At 36.4% G+C, this 22,043-nt stretch overlaps 1 protein-coding gene across 2 annotated transcripts in view; it reads right to left on the reverse strand.

The window, feature by feature from the left end:
* Positions 1-3,661: 3,661 nt before the first annotated feature.
* LOC110108680 (guanine nucleotide exchange factor SPIKE 1) overlaps positions 3,662-22,043 on the reverse strand; it is an 80,561-nt gene continuing 62,179 nt past the window's right edge. For both annotated transcript variants that reach the window (XM_020839434.2, XM_028694776.1), the window contains 6 exons: positions 21,333-21,506; positions 20,896-21,243; positions 20,490-20,822; positions 5,925-6,110; positions 4,835-5,809; positions 3,662-4,260 (listed from right to left, as the gene is read on the reverse strand). In XM_020839434.2, coding sequence (XP_020695093.1) covers positions 4,006-4,260; positions 4,835-5,809; positions 5,925-6,110; positions 20,490-20,822; positions 20,896-21,243; positions 21,333-21,506 — 2,271 coding nt within the window. In that variant the 3' untranslated portion in view covers positions 3,662-4,005. The remainder of the gene's footprint in view (positions 4,261-4,834; positions 5,810-5,924; positions 6,111-20,489; positions 20,823-20,895; positions 21,244-21,332; positions 21,507-22,043) is intronic.

The following is a 22,043-nucleotide window of genomic DNA, read 5'->3' on the forward strand; positions in this document are numbered from 1 at the left end:
TCGATCAACTTGACATACGTCCACGGGTATTGCACTAAACTCAGTGACTCTCCTTTTGCTCCCACAGCAAGGCGGAGAAGCCTGTACAAATCTCCTTTCCACCGACACCGGTGAGGTAGAGAACCCGACTCCTTTTGCTTCCTCCTGAAGCAGGCAGAGAACCTCGATCAATTGCTGAAGTAGATCTATCTCGAACCTCCAGGGATGGTGACTCGGATCCTTGCTTGGAGCAACCTTTATGAAACCCCTCACAAACTCCCCCTAACAAGATCCTCTCTCTCCCCCCTTACTCTCGCTCTCTTATTGGCTCTCTCAAATCAAGATAGCAGCAAAAGATACACTCTTGGATAAAACAAAGAGATCTTATATAGAAGAGCTTCGGATTTGATCTTAATTGCAACAAACCGACATTATCGTCTTGTACGATCAGTACAAATTTGACTCAATCAGCCAAGACGATTTGGGAGAGCTGAATGATCAGAAGGTTAATTTGTTCATATCGTCCTATACAATTAGTTCAAGTTGTCGAATATCATCCAGACCATCGCTCTGAATGGATGTCTGGACGATGAAAAAGTAACTTAATTGTCTATGATGATCTCACGATCGTTCGGGCCGATTGAACGATCGATTAGTACAAAATGTCACATATCGTCCAGAACATTGCCCTGAATGGATGTCTAGACGATAAAAATTTGACAAGATCATCCAGGCCGTTCTCACGATCGTCCGGGATGATTAGTTCAAAACATAACATATCGTTCATAAAATTGCCCTAAATTGAGCCAGACCGCGTCCGGGAAGAACTAAGGTTTGTTTAACTGATCGTCCAAGACGATATGATCGAGCAATCAAATCTTAATTGCTTTCCTTAATTATCATATTAATTTATGCATAATTTCACTACATCAATAATTCCTTCACTAGTCATCCACGATAAATGCCTATCATAGTCACATCAATCTTGATGCCCACATACAATAACAAATTGAAACGAAGAATATGACTCAAATTCTTGCTTGGAGTAACCTTTATAAAACCATTCATAAACTCCCCCTCACAAGATCCTCTCTCTCCCCCTTACTCTCCCTATCTTCTTGGCTCTCTCAAATCAAGATAGCAGCAAAAGATACACTCTTGGGTAAAACAAGAGGTCTTATATAGAAAAGCTTCGGATTTGATCTTAATTGTAACAAACCGACATTATCGTCCTGTACGATCAATACAAATTCGGCTTAATCAGTCAAGACGATTTGGGAGAGCTGAATGATCAAAAGGTTAATTTGTTCATATCGTCCATGACGATATTATATCATCCTATACGATTAGTTCAATTAGTCGAATATCATCCAGACCATCTCTCTGAATGGATGTCTTGACGATGAAAAAGTAACTTAATCACCCATGATGATCTCACGATCGTTCGGGCCGATTAGTACAAAATGTCACATATCGTCCAGAACATTGCCCTAAATGGATGTATGGACGATAAAATTTGACAAGATCATCTAGGCCGATCTCACGATCGTCCGGGACGATTAGTTCAAAACATAACATATCGTTCAGAAAATCGCCCTAAATGGAGCCAAACCGCGTCCAGGAAGAACTAAGGTTTGTTTAACTGATCGTCCAGGACGATATGATCGAGCAATCAAATCTTAATTGCTTTCTTTAATTATCAGATTAATTTATGCATAATTTCACATCGTCTGGACGATGTCAAAAAATAACACATGCCTAAATAGGTTATGGCGGCTGATTCTTTCTTATTTGAGTCTATTGTCTCGGACGATGCTAATATCGTCCCGGATGATTCACTTAATTGCAGCTGCCTTAACCAGGATGTCCTAATTAGGATTTTTGTATTTAACGGATCCTCCCGGATGATGTTATCAAAATAGAAAACACTGACAAAACAGACAGATTTTTTTCCCAAGTGTGAGTGTGCAAGGTTATTTAGCATTAGGACTCACATTGTTACGATGAACTCAAGAAAAGGTAAAAGACAATTAACGTACATTACAAGCTGACTCAGTCCTAATCTATCTAATTTTAAGCTGGTTCGATTTACAATTTTATCTTGTATACCTGAAACGTTAGTAGGCAAGACAGTCATAAAAAATAGAAATGCTTGCTATCATCAAAATTATATTTTCTGAAATCAGATTCACGACACTTTTATCTCTCAATATTGGCTTCCAATATTGTTTGATGGTCATCTCTTGCAATCGAATATTATATCACTATCTCTTGATACAGCTAACGCCCCATCTCGGTCGCCATAGCTAACGCCCCATCTCAGTCGCCACCTATCATCATCAATAATTCCTTCACTAATCATCCACAATAAATGCCTATCATAGTCACATCAATCTTGATGCCCACATACAATAACAAATTTTGCTACTCAGTGCCCCAAAATAATCCCAAGGATTACTCTAAACATCAATGTCCATACACGCTGTCCACATCAACGCCAAAATCACCATGAATGCTAACACCTGCCGATGCCAACATGGTCTTCATTTGCTGTCAGCACCAACAACAAGGTTGTCACAAGCCATTGCTAACAACCTACAAAAGATTTTGATAATCTTTCTTTTTGACAATTCAAGATGGAGCTGTTTCCACACTCAGTCTTTGCTCTCTATTTTAACCAATATGTCTATCACCTTTTTATTCCAAAGCTTGATTTTTTCTCCTTAGCTTCTGCCCATGCTGACCACGCTTCGAGGGGTGTTTGATTTAATTTGTTAAAGGGCAATACCATAACTTTATTGACAAAACTAAGTAGAAAATAAGAGTAAAAACGGAAGAAAAAAGAAAGGAGAAACCAGAGTGATAAGTTAATGTTATTTTATTGCCCAATTATATAAAAGACTACTTTGAGATTTTTAGAAATTAATTTGTATTTAAATATGACATACTTATAAAAAAGAGAATTAATCTAATAATTAAACATTCCCGGCAAGTTATATGAAAAATTCCTCTGAACAAGCTCTTCGGCAGAATACGATTAATCCATATGATGAGCCTTCCTATGGTTCATTTGAGATAAGCTTTTGATCATTATTTTTAAGAAAATAATAAGAAAATCATCCCAACGAAATCTTATTTGATTGAGTACTAGAGACCGAATTCTCTATAGCCGAATTCTTTCCTAGAAAGAGAAGAATTCATATACATGTGTAAGAAGAATGTATATAAATGTACATTGCATTGTACTCCATGTGATTGTAATACATAATAATGTATTTTGCATATGCTACCTTGAAACATATATTTTTTCAATACATAATTATGAACCCACCTAACATTCATTTCAAGCATGAATTACGTAGCCATCTTTACTAAAATGGAGCCTCCTAGCTGGGAGAAATTATTCTGCGGGGAGACTGGACGCGGAATGCTGTTTGTAGACAACCTAAAACGTGCCACATCAACGATACCGAGCCACGGTACCAAGCAATACCGAGCACAAGGGTTATGTGGTATATTCTGATTGATCTCCGGACGGCATTCAACGTCCGCACAAAATAATTAATCCCTGCCTAAATTGTTTAGTATGAAGTACATTCCGCTGTGAGAAGCCTCCCTAGAAGGAGGAAATATTTTAACTATCATATAATCACAAGAAATCTTCAAAATAAGAGACAACATAGATATAAATCATTTGTTTTTTAAAGGAAGACTGGGCATAGATTTAGGACAAAAGAGCAATTCTCAATATACTTTTGGAGATGGGCACCAACAAATAGATATACTAATTGCTGCAAAGTGCGAAGGAAAAATAGCAGTAGAGCTGCAGGCCCCATCGAAAGCCATTGGTTCAAGCAACTTGGTTAAACACAAAAATCTTACAAAAGAAACCAAGGGCTTTCCAGTGGCTATAAATCATCGAGTTCTAGTGGCTATAAAACAACCTATTTGACAAAATTATGAAAGCTGCTAGAAGAATAATGGCACAACATATTGACAGTTATGTACTTGCACTGAAAATGGTTGTCAAAGCTCAGAAAGTATGGCAGGAATATAGTGGGAAAGCTCAGCTGTTAGTGATTGAAAGCCATTGACAAGCTGTGTGTGAAAGTCCTGATCTTCTTCGCCTATCAATCTGAAATGTACCCGTATAGCTCTCTTACAGACCGCCATAAACTCAAGCAGAGCAGCAATAAGTTGCTGCAGTTCCTGTGACCGAAGCCTCGTTGCTGGCTCCCCGGACAGGAAAGCTGTGCAGACGCTAAGGACTCCACTGTTCACCTGCATCACAGGTTGCATGTTCAGTGTTTTGTTCATGTTAAAACTTATAAGGAAAATTCAACGCACGGCACTCAACAATTTCAAACTAACTTGTTAGACCGGTCCAACCGGTCCCTATGGGACCGGTTCACGAACAGAGGCGCAATTTCTCCGCCTCTTGCACGTGCCGCGGATGCCACAAGCTTTGCCGGAGCCGAATAGGATTGAATGTAGGGACTATTTAGGGATTTCCTTTTGATTTGTATGCATTAAATAGTTTGCTTTCCTAGGGTTAGGGCATTTTGAATTTGGTTGAAATTTGAGATCTCTTAGATTTAGGTTTTCCTTTGGTCTCTAGCGGCGTCTAGAGATTTGGGAGAGATCGATCCTCCTCTCGAATTGAGGATCAACTGTATCTTGCTATTTTCCATTTCTATTTCATCAGATAATACAAATTATCTACTGTTTTCCTGTTTTTGTGTGGATTTTGGTGGAGAATTCTTGCTGTTTTCCGAAGATTGATAGGAAATACTTGAGATCTACAAGTGTTTCCTATCATAACTCCACTACCAAACATGAAGACAATGAAGATTACCTGCACAGCGACGCTGCCTTGGAGAATCCTCTGTAGACTCTGTAGCCTGGGTAATTGGTCACCTTCTGAGCTACGAGGTTCCTCGAGTTCATTCCTTAATGCAGCTGTCCTAGTTTCAATCATTCCAATAGCGTTTTCTACTGGAGAAAACTCCATGGATTCTGACTTGATAACAAAAAGCCGGTGCACCAAAGCAGGAAAAGATCCTTGCGTCTGGAGAACTGTACGACGTTTCCACTGGTCTTCAAGTCCACCTTGACTCTTGCCATTTTTTGTGAATGGTGTATCAAATAAGAAACGGTCAAATACACGCCCTCGGACTCCTCCAGTGGACAAGGAGAAGATCCTTTCTCTTCTACTTCCCAGATCCTCATCCTCCATGACAGGATCGACTGCTGTTATCTGAAGGTAGCACACACCTGGCTGCAACTCCTCTGCATTGACCTGCCTAGAATCAGGAATAATATGTAAAGTGTGATTTCCATTCATTCTAGACTCATATATGTGACTGAGCTTCTCCATTATGTCGCCCAGGCGAACATCACGTGGTTCCCTGTATACATATTCCTTCCTGTCGAGCTTCCCGAACCGTTCGCCGTAGAATCCAACTCGATAGTAAGTACCATCAATAAAAGGAATCGGACTCGATTCTTGCTCAACAATAGACTCGTAGATATTAGTCAGTGATGTGAGGCATTTCGCTATCTGTCCATACAATCTTCTGCTTTTATATACCGGAATGATCAGTTCCAATATGCTGGCACAGAAATGGTAAAGCTCAGCCTCAGCGAAGAGTTTATTTGCAAGTTGTAGATACTTCACTGCAGAGTCTACAGTAAGTTTTGATGCGCCATAACCTTCAAACTCAGCTGCTGATGCCTCAGCAGCAACATCACTGCTAACTATGGGACAAATCTTCTGCAATGCAACAACATGATCTGAAGTCCAAACAGCATCATTCCTTCCAACAAGGGCCTACAAAAGTAGCCAAAATGAAAAACAATACTGTAATAGGAATGAAATTATACTCCACGTAAAAAAAAAAAAAAATTATACTCCACGTGAGAAAGTCATTGGCCAATTAATTCACCTGCATGATCACACCTGCTACAGCAACTGCACACTGAGCAGCTTCAGCCCAGGATTGCATCTCCTGGTGTAAATCGCATAGATTCAGCAACCACACTATGTGAAGATCTGGAACAGGTGCATAAGCCATTGCCAATTTGTAAAAACTTTCAGCAGCGGCATACCTATCTACAGTCATTACAGGTGCCTGAAAAAATTCTGAGAAATGTTAACATTACATCACCAACATGGGGTCAACACAAAAAGTTTCTAGAAGAAGGTTAAATATCACCGTATGTTTGTGAAAACAAGAAGAAAGCACATAATTATCAAATGTTCTGAAAATTTTAAACCATCAGGATATTATTCATTGGAAACCAAACAATAAACATCTACCCTTAATTTTAAAAAGAAAAAAAAACTATATATGTATATTAATTGTTGTTTAGAGCAAGCTAAATCAGAAAACTGAGTGTAATTTCCCTCCTCAATAAGGAAGAGTCCAAATATGAGAAACCCATCAACAACAAGAAATGATTCTTAAGGCACCTTTAATAAATTAATAGATCATTAGGGAACCACAAGAAAATTTTTTAAAACCTTTTCGAATCCATTTTAGCCTCTAAATATGGCCTTGAATCATAACAAAAGAAGTTAGCATAAAACCAATTTGTTAACATCCAAGTGTTTGATAGGAAACACTTCTAGATCCCAAGTATTTCCTATCAATCTTCGGGAAACAACAAGAATTCTCCACAAAAATCCACACAAAAACAGGAACACAGTAGATAATTTGTATTATTTGATGAAATGGAAACGAAAAATAACAAATACAATTGATCCTCTATTCGAGAGGAGGATTTATCTCTCCCAAATCTCTAGACGCCGCTAGAGTCCAAAAGAAAACTTAAATCTAGGAGACTCGAATTTTAGCCCAAATTCAAGATGCCCTAATCCTAAGAAAACAACCTATTTAATGCATACAATCCAAAGGAAATCTCCAAACAATCCCTACATTCAAATTTCCCTCCAAACTCCATTAAAAATCCTTCCAAAATGGCTTACGCACGCCCGAGCGTGCACTCTTGCACGTACGGAAGAGGCGGACTTCTGCCTGTTTTGCATAAGCCAGTTCCGTCGGACCGGCTGGACCGGCCTATCAGTATTATGATAAGGCCAAATGGGGAGTAAAAGACGTGTAGAGAACCTTATATCCTAAGCGAATTTCTCAAGTGCACTTCTATAGTTTTAGCCTTCCCACAATTTACCCACAAGTGTTTAAAATGCAAACAAGTTTATAACACACATCATGATCAAGATTTATGGAGAAAAAAAAAACCACCAAGTTATAGGATAAAACACTCCTAACCAAAAGGACATGGCAGTCATAAATAAAAGTCTTCACATACACATGAAAAACTACATACACCCTTGTCCTGATACAAAGGTTACATTTATAGAAAACAAAAAGCACACTGCTTTCACATGTACAAAAACCTGCACAATAAGGTCTCTAGCCACACCACCAATGACTTCCTCTTTCGACGATCAACCACCTTTGTACATAAAATACCTGTGCACACAAACCCAAAGATCTCCAACAACCAAAAAAAAGGCCCAACACACTTAACAACAATATGTCTGAGCACGTACACAAACATGAAAGCAACAATAATTTGCAACCACCATCCAATGATTAAGGTTGCAACGACAATATGATCCTCTTCAAGTTCTCCACAAATCATTAACAACTTGTCAACAACACACTCTCTCTCTCTCTCTGTGTATGCATCTCTCTAACACGGTATTGCTATCTTTTTTTTTGGCAGCCACCTACGGTAGACATAAGTAGGCAACATATTGTTTGGCAATTGTCTACAATCGCTCCTACTCAGTGCACATCAATATGAACATCTGTAGCCACCACACACAAACAACTTTGCGCATGTTCTCTATAAGTGCACATATGTCCAGAAACTAGCATGCAGTTTTCTAATTGCATGCATGTATTTTCACACCTCTATAGCTTGATTGCGTCATCAATTCCAATTGTTCATAAAAACAACACTTTTCTCATATACACCGTGCCATTTGTGCATGCTTAGCTGCATGCAATTGACCATTCTTGCAAGCATTGCTTCTCTGCAGTACCATGCCATGTTCGCTCGGAATAGCTCAACATGCTCCTATTTAAGTTTAGGGAGATTTGCATACATATCAATATATATTACTCTATTTACATATCTAACACCTAAAATTTTAATATTACATACATACCACCTATAGTTCAAGTTCATATCAAATATGAGTGTTAGGAACTATAGTTCAAGTTCATATCAAATATGAGTGTTAGGAATGAAATATATGGGCGGTGGGAATGAAATATGGGTGATATATTTGATATTAAAATAATATAAGGTGGTATATATGTAATATTAAAGTTTTAGGTGTTAGATATGTAAATAGAGTAGTATAAAGTGGAATGTATGTAAATCCCCCTAAGTTTAGGGAGATTTGCATACATACCACTATATATTACTCTATTTACATATCTGATTTGCAGGAAGATGTCTGCACACACACATCACTTATAACTACATTGTCATTTCCACGTACATGCCAATGCAAGCAAATGCCACTGCAAGCATATGCAAATGCAATCACATGTCACCAGAAGCACACAACCACAGCATTCTTTTGTAAATGCACAGCCACTGCAAGCATAAAACCACATGCAAACACTTAGTCACTTGCATACTTGAGTTGCTGAAAGCATAAGCCACTGCAAGCCGCTATTGCCATATTAGCCATTAAAATCCCTCTCACTATTGCAAGCACAAAACTTGCCATATGTGCCCACAGAATGTGCAACTTGTAAACGTCACTAAACATATTATCTATAAGGCATACCCTCACAATTCACTTTTGCAATTGCACATGCATCTAGGCACGGAGCAAGTTCACATAAAACAACAACATTTATCTTGTCTTCTTGGATAACTAAAGGAGCAAGGCAATCACCTAATACTGAAGTCCCCATCCACAATCGTCAAGGATGTAACAGACCACTCCCCACCATAAAAATGTCATGCACTCAATGGATTGATACGGAGGTACTCAACTATTTTTCCATTGAATTCCCTTATATAGCTTTCTTTGCCACATCCTTTTAGTTTTAAGTTGATTTTAGCAACACCATGTCATCAACATCAAGCTCCTCAACCATCAATACCTCACCTGGCACCAACATCTATAAATTTGGCTTGACATCAGAAAAACTTTTTTCACCATGTACAAAGTCCCATTTAATGGAACTAACAACTTTTGTTCCAAAAATCTTTTTCAAAAAGTGTTCTAAAAGTACTTTAACAAGTCAAAAAGTATAAGTTCCATACATGTTGGATTGTAATGCGTTTAAAACAATAAGAGAGTCTTCACCACCTTAAAGAAGTTGATGCTTGACATAACATCAAAAGTCAAACAAAGGCATTGCCATTGAACGAACATTCCTCATCCAATGAACCATTAAAATTGGACATCATAAGCCACAGTACTGATATATTGTACCCATAAACTCACGACCTTCACAGCACTCTGCTTAGAGTTTTACTAAGACACAAGCCACGCTTGTCCACCAACTGATCTGAAAAAAAAGATATGGACAGCACCAATGTTAAGCATCATAGAAATACTAATATTGTTGATAATCACAACAATATGCATTAGTTTAGGCGAATCACAACTCAATCCCACTAAAAGCCCATATAATAGTTGATATGTCATCAAAAAATTATCTTGATCGGGCATGAATCTCGATGCAAAATCAAGTTGGAAACTTCCGAAATTAAAATTGGGACCATCCGAACTACGAATTCAGCAAACTTATAGTCGAACTGAACTTCTTGAGAATACAAACACAACGACACCAAATTCAACCCAATCTGAGCCCAAACAGGTCCAAATCAAGGGTTAGAAGCGCTGTCGGAAGGTTCAAACCACAATTTGGATTACCAAACGGTTTCCAAACGCAACGTGCTTATAATTGAATCAAGCGGCTTGACGAGACAAATCCAACGAGCCTAAGATCACCGAATTCCGACATCACTAAGACATTCAAATGTCCATCAAACGGTCTATGATCAAGGGATTCAACATCAGCCGTTCTTCCAACCACTCCCCATTTATCCTTGATCTCTCACCTATTTACGGGCCATGCCACACCAGAAATCTATAAATAGACCCATCCTTTCTCTTGAAAAGGATGCTTCAAGCAAGAGAACAAGAGAGAAAACGGAGATCGCTCTTGCCTCCTCGCTCCTCCTCAACCACCGCCATACTTCCGTCGGACTACCGCCTGACGTCGTTGCTCCACTGGACCACCACTTGAGGCCCTCACCTCTACTGGATCACCGCCTGACATCGTTGCTCTGCCGAACCATCGCCTGACGTCGTTGCTCCGTCGGACCACCGCTTGAGGCCCTCACCTCCGTCGAACCACCGCCTGACGTCGTTGCTCTGCCGGACCACCACTTGAAGCTTTCACCTCCGCCAGACCATCGCCTGACGTTGTTACTCCGCCGAACCACCACCTAAGGCCCTGAGCTCCGCTGGACCACCATTTGAGGCCTTGGTTTATGTCGGACCACCATTTGAGGCCCGAACTTCTCCAGACCACCACGTGACACCCAGACTTATGTCGAACCACCACCTGAGGCCCGGACTTCTACCGGACCATCACCTGAGGCCCGAACTTCTATCGGACCACCGCATGATGCCTAGAGTTCTACCGAAGTACCGCCCTACTACTACGGTCTTTCAGACCCCTATCTCCTGCTAACTACTGTCCTTCCGACTTCCATCACCTATTATGATCATTCCGACCTCCATCACCAAACAACGGTCTTTCCGACCTCTATCCTATCGACTATGGTCGTGCCGACCAAACAAACATGTCTATATTGTAACTCCCACCATGTAATGCGCTCTATATGATGTACATTTGTACCATCAAGCCAAGGCCTTCTCCCAAGGAAGGGACTCATTTGTAATCGACTGCAAATACTAGTGGATTCATTCAAAATGGGCTAGACCTTGTGGTTTTTCCCCATTTTCAGGGGTTTCCACGTAAAAATTCTGGTGTCTCTTATGAACGCTACACCCTCTCTCTTATCTGATTGTGTGTTGAATCTTCGTACAATGTTAAGATGTTAAACTATATATTTCTCTACCGCCGTGAATACTCTAGGACGCAACAATAGTTATATTTTTTTGGGGACATTTAGGCCAATTAAAACAAACTCACATACACATTAAATACGCAAGACTCAAACCCAACACCTTTTTATTGATAACCAAAGCTCCCAACCAACAGACCAAGGTGAGATGCGTTACAATAATTATATGGCTTCACAAAAATTATCTCATCTTCCCCGTCGTTCTCCTTATTAAACGTTCGAGCAACTACTAAGCTCAAGTTGTTTGCTTTGAAATTTGACAATCGATGAGGTCCATTACATATAAAGCCCACTATAGGCCCTTTAATTTCCCTTTTATGAAAATTTACTTACTTCGGGTCTTATTTTGATCATTCCCTCTGTGTGTGTACTCATTTGAAATATCTTTTTTGTCTTTATCCTTTAGCTCGTAAACATATAAATTTCTCCACAACCACACATTATGTTGCCATAACCCTACCTGATCCGAATGGTTGTAAGCTTGAGATAAATTTTAAAAATTTGTCTTCCTCTATAATGCTCTAAATCTCATAACATTAGAGAACTAAACTCCTTAATGCACTCTTACATAAACAAAATATGATTGAAGTGAGATAATGCATCCTAAGCCCCCGATGCTAAGTTGCTAACAAGGAATTGCCATTACATTTGAGTAAAGGTTTCAAGATAATCAAATATAATATGTTTTAGTATAGCATTTGGCCATAGTCTTTTTTTCTACATTTCTAATGAATCATCATGTTAGTGGTTTGGTTTCTTTCCTTTTAGTAATTTTATGAATTTCCATATTTATTTTTTAAAGGCTTTCATTTCTTACCTTATAGCATTATTAGAATTGGCATCATGTAAAGCCTCAAGACTATTTAGGGATAAAAATAGTATGTAGGCATATAAAGAAGAATATATGATTATGAAACAAATTTTTATAAGATAAAAAAAGTGCAAGGAATGCTTAGTAAAAATTTTTATACCTTCATTTGTAGGCTCAATGGCTCCCTCAACAAATTCAATGATATAAATTGATTCAGTTGATTTGACCAATGTAGATTGAGATGCCTTTCTTCTTGGGTAAACCTATTATAATAGCTAAATAAGGAGAAAATCTGGTATGGGCTTGATCTACATGTAAGTGATCGATTCTGGAATAGAAAGATTTGCTAAGATGCGGGGTAATGAAGGACGATCTAAGAGAAAAAAACTCATTTCTAAATAATATTTCTTCCTTAAGTTAATTGATGATCATTTTAATTAAAAGTGATCTTAATGGACACATGGAATAAAATTGCACAAAAGAAAAGGCTTTAACAAGTACGCCTCATGTGAACAAGTTGAGGCATGCCTCATTGCACTTTTTTATGAGACATAGGCCTCAAATTGATGATATTAGTGACTTTTAATTTAAAAACCTAATATTTTAAACCTTTATGCATTTCAATAATAAAATACAATATTAAACTGAGTGTGGTAAGGCATTCAAGAACCACATGCCCACACTTCGCAACAAATTCTTAGGCTAATCCTAAATCTGCATTGTTGCTCTGTAGTTACTATCCTTGGTAACCCTTCTTTAGTTTTTTATCTTCTCCATTCTTATTTCTTTCCTTATCTTCAATCATTGGCCTTCTCTTCTTTGTTTTTAATGAAAAATTTAATTTAGTATTATTTTCGAATGGTTAGAGACTTAGAGGTTATGACAAAAAAGCTCAATGGGAAATAGAAAAGATTCAGGATGAATGCATGATGTTCAAGTGCAAATTTCAAGGAGCGTGAAGATATACATTTATTTCAAATACAAATATCATGATAAAGTTGTTTACAGAGCCAGGTCACCACTTCGTAGTTTTCAAAAACTATGAAAAGTTCTTTGGATTACAACAAGCCAAAGATATTATAGAAAAAAAATCCCAAGTAAAGATTATATAAACATTGCCTTTCAAAGTTTTGTTTTTAATTGTTTAAATTTATGTACTAAGCTCATAGTGTTTTTCTTTCTAAATTAGTTGAATGGAGGATTCAATTAGGAGATGTCATTCTTGAATTAAAAAAAACTGCAATGAAAGTTTTAGGTCTTATATCGTCATTATCAAGATATGAAAAAAATTGTAGTAATTTCATAAAGTTGGAAACCACTTTAGTCCATAAAAAGTCAAGAGACCATTTTGATAATTTTCTCTTAAAATAACTATTTCCCAATATTGTTTTGAAACATTTTTATGAAATAGGAGAGCCTTTATGGTAGCAAGTAGATGATCATTCTTTCATTTAGCTATCCCTATGTATTAAGATGTATACACAAAAAGAATCATGCAATTTTCCTTTTTCTTGGAAGTGTAAAGAGAGAGAATAACTAGTCTTTGACATTGTTATATTTGGCTTTTTAAAATTGAGCATCAAATTGATCTAGTCATATTGAAAAATGGTCAGAAAGATGATCCTTGCACTACTTTTCACATTTATTGAAATGATCCATGATAGATGGGTGCAATCATTGATAAAGGAAACAAACCAACAAGGCCTAACAATGCTAGGAGTAGTGAGTGGTGTTATGTCACCATAAAAGAGCAAAAAATTAATGGTATTGTGTTAATCATTAAAAAACTTATATGTTAGTGCTTTGCTAGTTCAAAAATATTATAATAAAAAAAAATTCTATTGGTTTCTTTGAATAAAGATAGAAATATAATTTTAAGAATAATAAAAAATGTTGGCTAAGGCATATGCGAATGCAAATTTTTCTTTATTGGAATTAAGAGTTCTAAGAAAAGAGAAAATGTAAAAGTTGTATAGAATTTTATTAATTGTAGGATTCTTTAAGGTGGTATACACCATCCCTTCTTTAGCAAGCCCAATTATCTTAGTCATGCCCTGCTCTTAAAAGACATGATGTAAATGATAATAAAATATAAAGCTGCACAATGAATTTTTTGTTAGCTTTTGAATTAATAACAGGTTGATAAATAATCTAGGTACATGGATGTTATCTTTGAGTGGAGGGGCTTGCTTATTAGAACATCTCCTTGATCGACCATGATGTAGCCATAATTAATTTGTGGGAGAAAACTATAATATGATATGTAGCTCCTGAATTAATGATTCAAGAGTTGAAATAGACATCCCTAAGACTTTAAAACAAGAGATTAGGAAGCAATATCTAAAATGTTAGAATGCAAGTACTTATCATAGATTTTTTTGCATTTTTGTGTTTTTGAAATAACCCATTTTTTCTTCTTTAAAATTTTATTATGTGAATGAAAATGCTTTCCAAAGGTTAACAATTAATTAGTATAAAAAAATCATTAGGTTATTTTGATGTAAAGAAAGAGATGATATTGTGACTTGTGCTTATGTGAGATATGCATTTCAAATAAAAATTTTATAATTTAATTGAAGTTAATGAAAATTTGAAACTTCAAGCTAGGATTCTAATAGTTACCCTAATGAGTATAGGGAGTTTAAGGTAGGAATGATACACAAAGTATAAGTAAATGAGATAAATCAATTAATAAGGATATCTTATTGTTTGATTATTTATAGGTATTCCACTAAAGGAGGTGAAGTGAAGAATTGAAAAGGGTAGATGTACGTTATCTAATATTGAGATGATTGATTATATTTTTATTTTATATCAATTGCAGTTATTTTTATGATTTAATGCATTAAATAATATGACCTTTTGTATGCATACTTGACATGGTTCATAATGCTAATTTGCATTGAAGAAATAATCAAACTACTTCATTATTTCACTTGCATAACTACCCTCATATTATAATAAACATTAAATATGAAAATAACTTATTGAAATCATGCATATAAAGACTTAAATATAAATATAAGACTATATAAAGAAAAGAAAATGCATGTGCATATTAAATAAAGTAGTTTTCCCTCACATGATACTAGTTAAGAATTCAATGGAACTGCATGCTTAAAATGAAAAATGTTTGAAAAAAAGAAAAGAAAATGGAAATATAAATGATTGTCTTAATTGGTACAATTTTTGGATGACGCTACTAAGATAGGTAATATATTAAAAGATATGATATGATAAATACATGACAAAATCCTATTTTTTTCTTATGAATATTGTTTTGAATTTATTTGAGTATATGAGTGTAATTATTTATAAAGGAAAAGTGCAATGATCACTTAGGATAATCCATATAAGTTTTATTTTTTATTTTTACTTTACGATATTATAGAATTATAATTAGTCATTGAGTTTTGTTGTGTGAACTCAACCTATTACAAAATGTGAATGTTTCAAGAAAAGCTCATGTAGAGTAAATGGGTGACACAGAAACATTTGTGTTCCGAAGAAGAGAAATGAGTAAAAGTTGGTATTTCATAGTGATATGTATGTGATTTTAGTTCATTTCTTTTAAAAGGTATGAACTAGAATTGTTTTACATATCGTTTAACTATTAACAAAATATTGTGATTTAGTGGCACTTTATAGAATGTAAGATATTTCTATTGAATTATTTGTGATTATAATTGACAAATGGTAAAACAACCATCCAATCAGTTGTACCCACCTTCGTGACACAAGTTCTTAGGTCAGGTGATGACATAATTTCCAATGGCCACATATAAATCTCAAATCTCAACTACAACAACAATAATAACAACAACAACATCAAGCCTTTATCCCACTATGTGGGGTTGGCTACATGAATCCTTTTTCTCCATTGTGCCCTGTTAAAAGTCAAATTCTCATTTAAACCTAAAAGGTCATTTCTAATATTTTCTAACCAAGTTTTTTTAGGTCTACCTCTACCTTTATTAACATAAGCAAAATCCAATACATCTACTATCCTAACCAAGTCATCAGAAGACCGCTGTTTTATGTGACCAAACCATCTAAGGGCTCTCTCTAATCTTATCTTCCACAGGATCTACTCTAACTTTTTCAAGTACATGCTCATTTCGTATCCCATCTCTAAAGAGTAAAACCACTCATCCACCTGAGCATCCTCATCTCTGCAACACTTAAATTAATATTATGCTACTTTTTAATGGCCAACATTTTGCACCATAAAGCATTGCAGGTCTCACTACCATCTTATATAATTTTTCCTTAAGTTTGAGGGAAACTTTCCTATCACACAACAAGCTCGATGCCCACTTCAACCATCCAACTTGAATTCTACTAATAATATCCCCATCTATTTCACCGTCACTTTAAACAATAGAACAATGATATCTAAAACATGTACTCTTATTAAAAACTTGATAGCTCAAAGTCACAATCCCCCCACTAGATCTATTATTACTAAAATTACACTATGTATTCAATTTTAGATCTACTCAAACGAAAACCTTTATACTCTAAGATTGACCTCCATAATTCAAGTTTACCTTCAACATGAAGGATTCATGTCATGACTACAACAACATCAACATCAAGTGATGGGGACATCAGATCGTGGAAGGTTTATCAGAGACGTGGCCGCCGATCTACGACCACGATCGAGTCTTTGTATTTCTGAGTCCTTTTGTTATTTCACTGCTTATGTATTTTTATTTGCTTATTATTATTTTGTCTTTCCATTTGTACCCCTTTAATGGGATGTGTCATGTATGAACCCAAAGGGGCATTTGAGTCTTTTATTTCTTTGAGTCCATTGTACTTCGCTATATATAGCCCTTTGCTTATTGTTTCATGTTAATGAATGATTATGAAAAAAATTTCCTGCACTTGTTTTTTTAGAGCTTATGAGAGAGCTTGAGAGAGAGAATTAGAGAACTTGGTGGAGCCTAGGAGAGGCCACCCGTCGTATCCAACAGTCACCACCGGTGGCTCTTGGTTCTTCTTCCCTTTCCCTCCCCCTCCCTTCCCCTTATCTCCACCACCGGCCCACCTTCTCATCACCCGAGCCCCTCCTCCCCACTCCAAAACCCACGGCCCAATCCACCTCCTAAAGCCCTCACCCGAGCCCAAGTCCTCCCCTTCCACTTCCACGGCCAAGCCCCACCCGAGAGCCCTCATGTCGCCGGCTCTAACCTCTTCCCCACCTCCTTGTGATTTCCTATTTTGGTTGGGACTAATTTAGGGATTGATTTGAATTTGAAATTATTCAAATTTAAATTTCAAATCCTTTCCTAATTTAGTTAATCTATTTTAGGAAAGTTCCTAATTTAAATCCATTTGAATTTGAAATTTAAATTGGATTAAATTATCTACTTTCCTAATTCTTTAAACCAAATTAAGAAGCCTTAAATAGCCTCATTAAATCCCTCCCCTCCCTCTGTAGCCGCCAGCCCCATCATGGATTTCAATTAGGAATTATTTCCTAATTCCCCCACGTCCTCTATTAGAAACAATTCAAAACCCCCTCACCCCCCTTGACCGAAATTCCCATTGCCCCCCTTTTAATTATTTTCCTTCCAATTGATCTCCTCTTCTATTTGGGAATTTTTCCAAATCTCCACCTCTCTCTCTACCCGCCAGCCCCCTCTTCCTTTTCTTCCTCTTCTTTAGTTATTCCCAAATCAAAGGGAATTAATTAAAGGGAGGATCACAGCAAATCCCTTCACCTAAATCTGAACTTATTCCAGATTTATTACCCTTCCCTCCATAGCTTTCCACCTTGCAAAAACCTGTAAGTTTATTTCAGATTTTGACCTTGGCTCTTCTCCCTTTCAAATTGCAAGAGGAACTTCTTCCTCTTCTCCAATCTTCAAGTGCACCACCAAGTGGGAAGAGTTTTACCACCGAGCATCCATGAATGGCGGATCCGGCAACTGACTACGAAATAACTTCGAACGAAGACGGCTTCGTCGACATCCTACAATCTACTTTCTTCGACGTGAATCCAAGAGTTGATCTCACCGTCTAGGATTACATGGAGCGCACGTTGATCTATTTGGTAGAGGCTATCGACGAACACTTCGAAGGCATTGAGTGGAGGATCTCCACCTCTCCCTAACGAAGGTTTCTCTTTCCATTGCATCTTATTCCTTTTAGTCTAAACTCTCATTGGTTTGATTGCAGTCACGACGGACTCTTCCGCATTGCTCTTACTTAAGCTTAGTAATCGTAGGAGTTGAGTGCACCTCAATGCATCCTAATTCTCATTGTTAGATTAGGGATTAGTTTGAAAACTACAACGTCTCATCGTGTTGATTTACTATTTATTTTGGAAGCTTCAAAATTCTTATCATGTGATTTCAAATCTAAGCAGATAACCACTAATTGCTTTATTTCGTTGTTTGAATTTGCTAGTAGATTTATTCTAAAATTATTCTGATCATAAGTTGTGCAAAATCTAAGTGAATTAACATTGCATACGTAGTGCTGCATCATCAAGCCTTTGTCCCACTATGTGGGGTCAGCTACATGAATCCTTTTTGGCCATTGTGTCCAATTAAAAGTCAAATTCTCATTTAAATCTACTAAAGAAAGATCATTTCTAATAATTTCTAACCAAGTTTTTTTAGGTCTACCTCTACCTTTCTTAACATAAGTCAAATCTAATACCTCAACTTTCCTAACCGGGTCATCGGAAGGCCTCCATTTAATGTGAGCAAACCATCTAAGGCAACTCTCTCTAATCTTATCTTCCACTGGAGGTACTCCAACCTTTTTCACGTATATGCTCATTTCATATCCTATCTCTAAGGGTCAAGCCACTCATCCACCTAAGCATCCTCATCTATGAAACCACTTAAATTAGCAATATGCTTCTCTTTTAATGGCCAACATTCGGCACCATAAAGCATTGCAGGTCTCACCACCATCTTATAGAATTTACAAATGTCTAGTGAGAACATATTCATGTCATGACTATTCGAGAAAAAAAATTGTTGCTTTATAAGGAAAAAATACAAACTCAGTAGATTTTTGCATGCCCCGAGATAAAGTGAAACTTTAGAACATAAGAAAAAAATTACAAGATGAAAAGTTTGCGATAAAATACATAATAGGTAATTTTATTTGGTGTGATATTAACAATTATCGAACATTAGTATGATAAGATGAAGTGATACCAATGTGTGATATATTTAACCATCTAAGATTTAATATATAACAATAATGATGGATATAACTCCTAGAGCTATGACGAAGTGATTTATAAATTTGAAACTACGAGGGTTATATGTATAAAATCAAAATCCAACAAAACAACCTCCTACATACACAGCCCAATTTTAACAATCATGTATTTCATCTTCCTTTTTTGCTTAATGTAATCTAATTATCCATAAGAACATTATTAACACCTCACTAGCCATAGATTTTTCTAATTATAATTAATTTTGTATTTATTTTTCATTCGCTAATTTTATATATTTCTGATTAGAGGTTCCGATAGACTAGTATATATTCAGCACAAGTGATGAAATGAAATACTTAATAAATTCTTTCTAATTCTTGTCATCATACGGTTTGAATGTGAGCATTAAATAGTTACAAAGTAACTGCTAACTATATTGACAATGTTAAGCCGGATGAATTTAGATAAGATATATTAATAAATAATTATGTTAAAGGAATGCTTTGAATAATATCTATTTTAAAAAAAAAAATGAAAAATAGAATTAGGCAGTCTATACATGTACAACGATAAATGGCAGAAGATGCAATAAAAAGATGAGTAAATGAAATTAATATTGAAAAAGATTATGAAGAATAAGTATATTGATGCAAACATACATAAACTTGGACAAAAGATTTGCGCAAAATAGGTTTAACATCTCATGCAATACTTGGAAAGAATGAATAAAAATGAGGATTCATAAAGCTAGTCAAAAATAGTTGGGATAAGACTGATGATGATGATGTCGTCATAAATAATAATTATATGCAAATCCAATTAGATAGAAAAAAAATAGTGCATATGGACTTGGTTGGACATGTACAATAAAGACATGAAACTCACCAATTAGAGAGGTAGATAAAATCAGTGTTGGGGGATTAAGAAAGATGACAATAAATCAAAGATAACATACATAGCTGTTCAAAACAATTTGTGAAGAATAGGCTTAAGATCTGAAGGAACACTTGAAATAATGAATGAAGAATAAAAATTTATAAAGCCTACCCAAATGGTTTGGGTTAGGCTAATGATAATGATAGCCAAAAGTTTCAAGGCTAAAGACGCACAATTATAACTACAAGTACAATTCATTACATAACTCCATGATTTTTCGAGATCCATATATACTTTTTAGTTCCAATGTATCAAGATCACTACAGTTTGATTTAAAATGATTGAAATTCTCCTACAGTCGCACATGAAATATGTTCTCAGTAGAAAAAAAATGTATCCAAAAGTTTCAAGGCTAAAGACGGCTATAAAATTTTCTAACAATAACAACCAGGAAATGTTAAAGGCTTTATGAATTACCAGAAGTGCGTGTTCTGTGCCAGCATCCAATGCCAAAAGAAGACAATCTGATAGATATTTGACTTCTAACCAAATCCAACAGTTATCCGCGGAACCCTCATGAATTGCATCTAGTGCGTTGGGTGGAAGTCCACAATCTCTAACTAGATCTGAACTCCTATCTTCATCTGCCATTTCTTCCAAAGATTTCCTTAAAAATCGAGCCTCACCAGTCTCCTCCAGAGATCCATCAGACCTCATCCGAGTTACTTGTACTTCGGACATCAGCTCTGATAATGTAATTGTCAGCATAACTCTGAGCCGTGTAGTATGCACGAAATAGTAAAAAGAATTCTGCATCAAAAAAAAAAAAAAAATCAAACTAGTTTAATCAGTACCACTATAGCTTGATGAAGCATTTGCCTACCCTTATAAGTATCTGAAGTCCAATGACAGCTCTTCTCCTAATTGAATCATTTCGGAAAACAGCAAGCCTTAGAAGATGAAAAGCAACTTGCTTCAAAAAACGGTCATTCTCCCTTGCCATGAGCGTTGCACCATGCAGATTAAATACATTATTGAAAACAGGAAAGAAAGCTTTCCAAAAAGTTAAAGGTTGACTCCGAGAAAAGATGCTTGTCAGTATTGTTGTAATGCAATCTAGCTTTGAATAATCAGTTGAAATACTATGTGATGCTGCAGCATTTGAAAACTTATCTGTTAACTCCAAAACCAAAAGACTTACTGCAGCACTTAAATTCTCTTCCCACAGTTCCTGTATAAAGCATTCCCAAATCATAAGTCGTATCAGTCACACATGTTCAACAGGGAAACCGGGCGAGAAGATTTTACATTAAAACATACCAGCTTCTGTCTCAATAAAGGGTGCAAAGACTCTCTTAGTGCTCTTGTTGAAGCTCCAATTCTAGAGGATTGTGCCTGTGCAAGAGCTTCCCGCAAAGAGTATGGTTGACTTGGTGAGCTAATCTGTGGACTAACTCGGTGCCACATGTACCCATTTTCAGGTGTTCCCTGAGGCTGCCATACATGTTTATAATGCATTTAGCTAAAGCAAAAATACTCAATTCGAACATATTAACGAAGTCGGCCAAACTGCCTCAATGCTGAATTTCACATCCTGAGCGATTTTCTTTTAATTGGAAAGATAACCGTTGAAACCAACTTTGAAGTTTGTTCATCTGAATTTGGAGGACTAGCCAAGTAAAATTAAAACAAAATGTGTAAAATAGGTAAACTGGATATACATAAAGCTATATAACTACATAAGTCTCCTGTTTACATCATTTTATTCAAATAGCTCACAAAATCCCGTTTATGCATATAAACCAGCTCTGGCCAGTTCAATGAACTGACTCTTCATCGCCTCCTTTTTAGCATGGGGGAGGGAAAGTCAAAGATAGTGAGAGATAGAGAGCAAGCAGGAGAACCAAAGAGAAAGGAGATGAGAGAGAGAGAGAGAGAGAGAGAAAAAAAGAGAGAGAAACTGAGCAAACAGAGAGATACCAACTAGGACGGGTGAGACTAGCAGTTGACCCTGGAGAAAGATCAAAATTG

This window comes from Dendrobium catenatum, unplaced genomic scaffold (assembly GCF_001605985.2).
Source record: "Dendrobium catenatum unplaced genomic scaffold, ASM160598v2 fragScaff_scaffold_54, whole genome shotgun sequence".
Classification (NCBI taxonomy): domain Eukaryota; kingdom Viridiplantae; phylum Streptophyta; class Magnoliopsida; order Asparagales; family Orchidaceae; genus Dendrobium; species Dendrobium catenatum.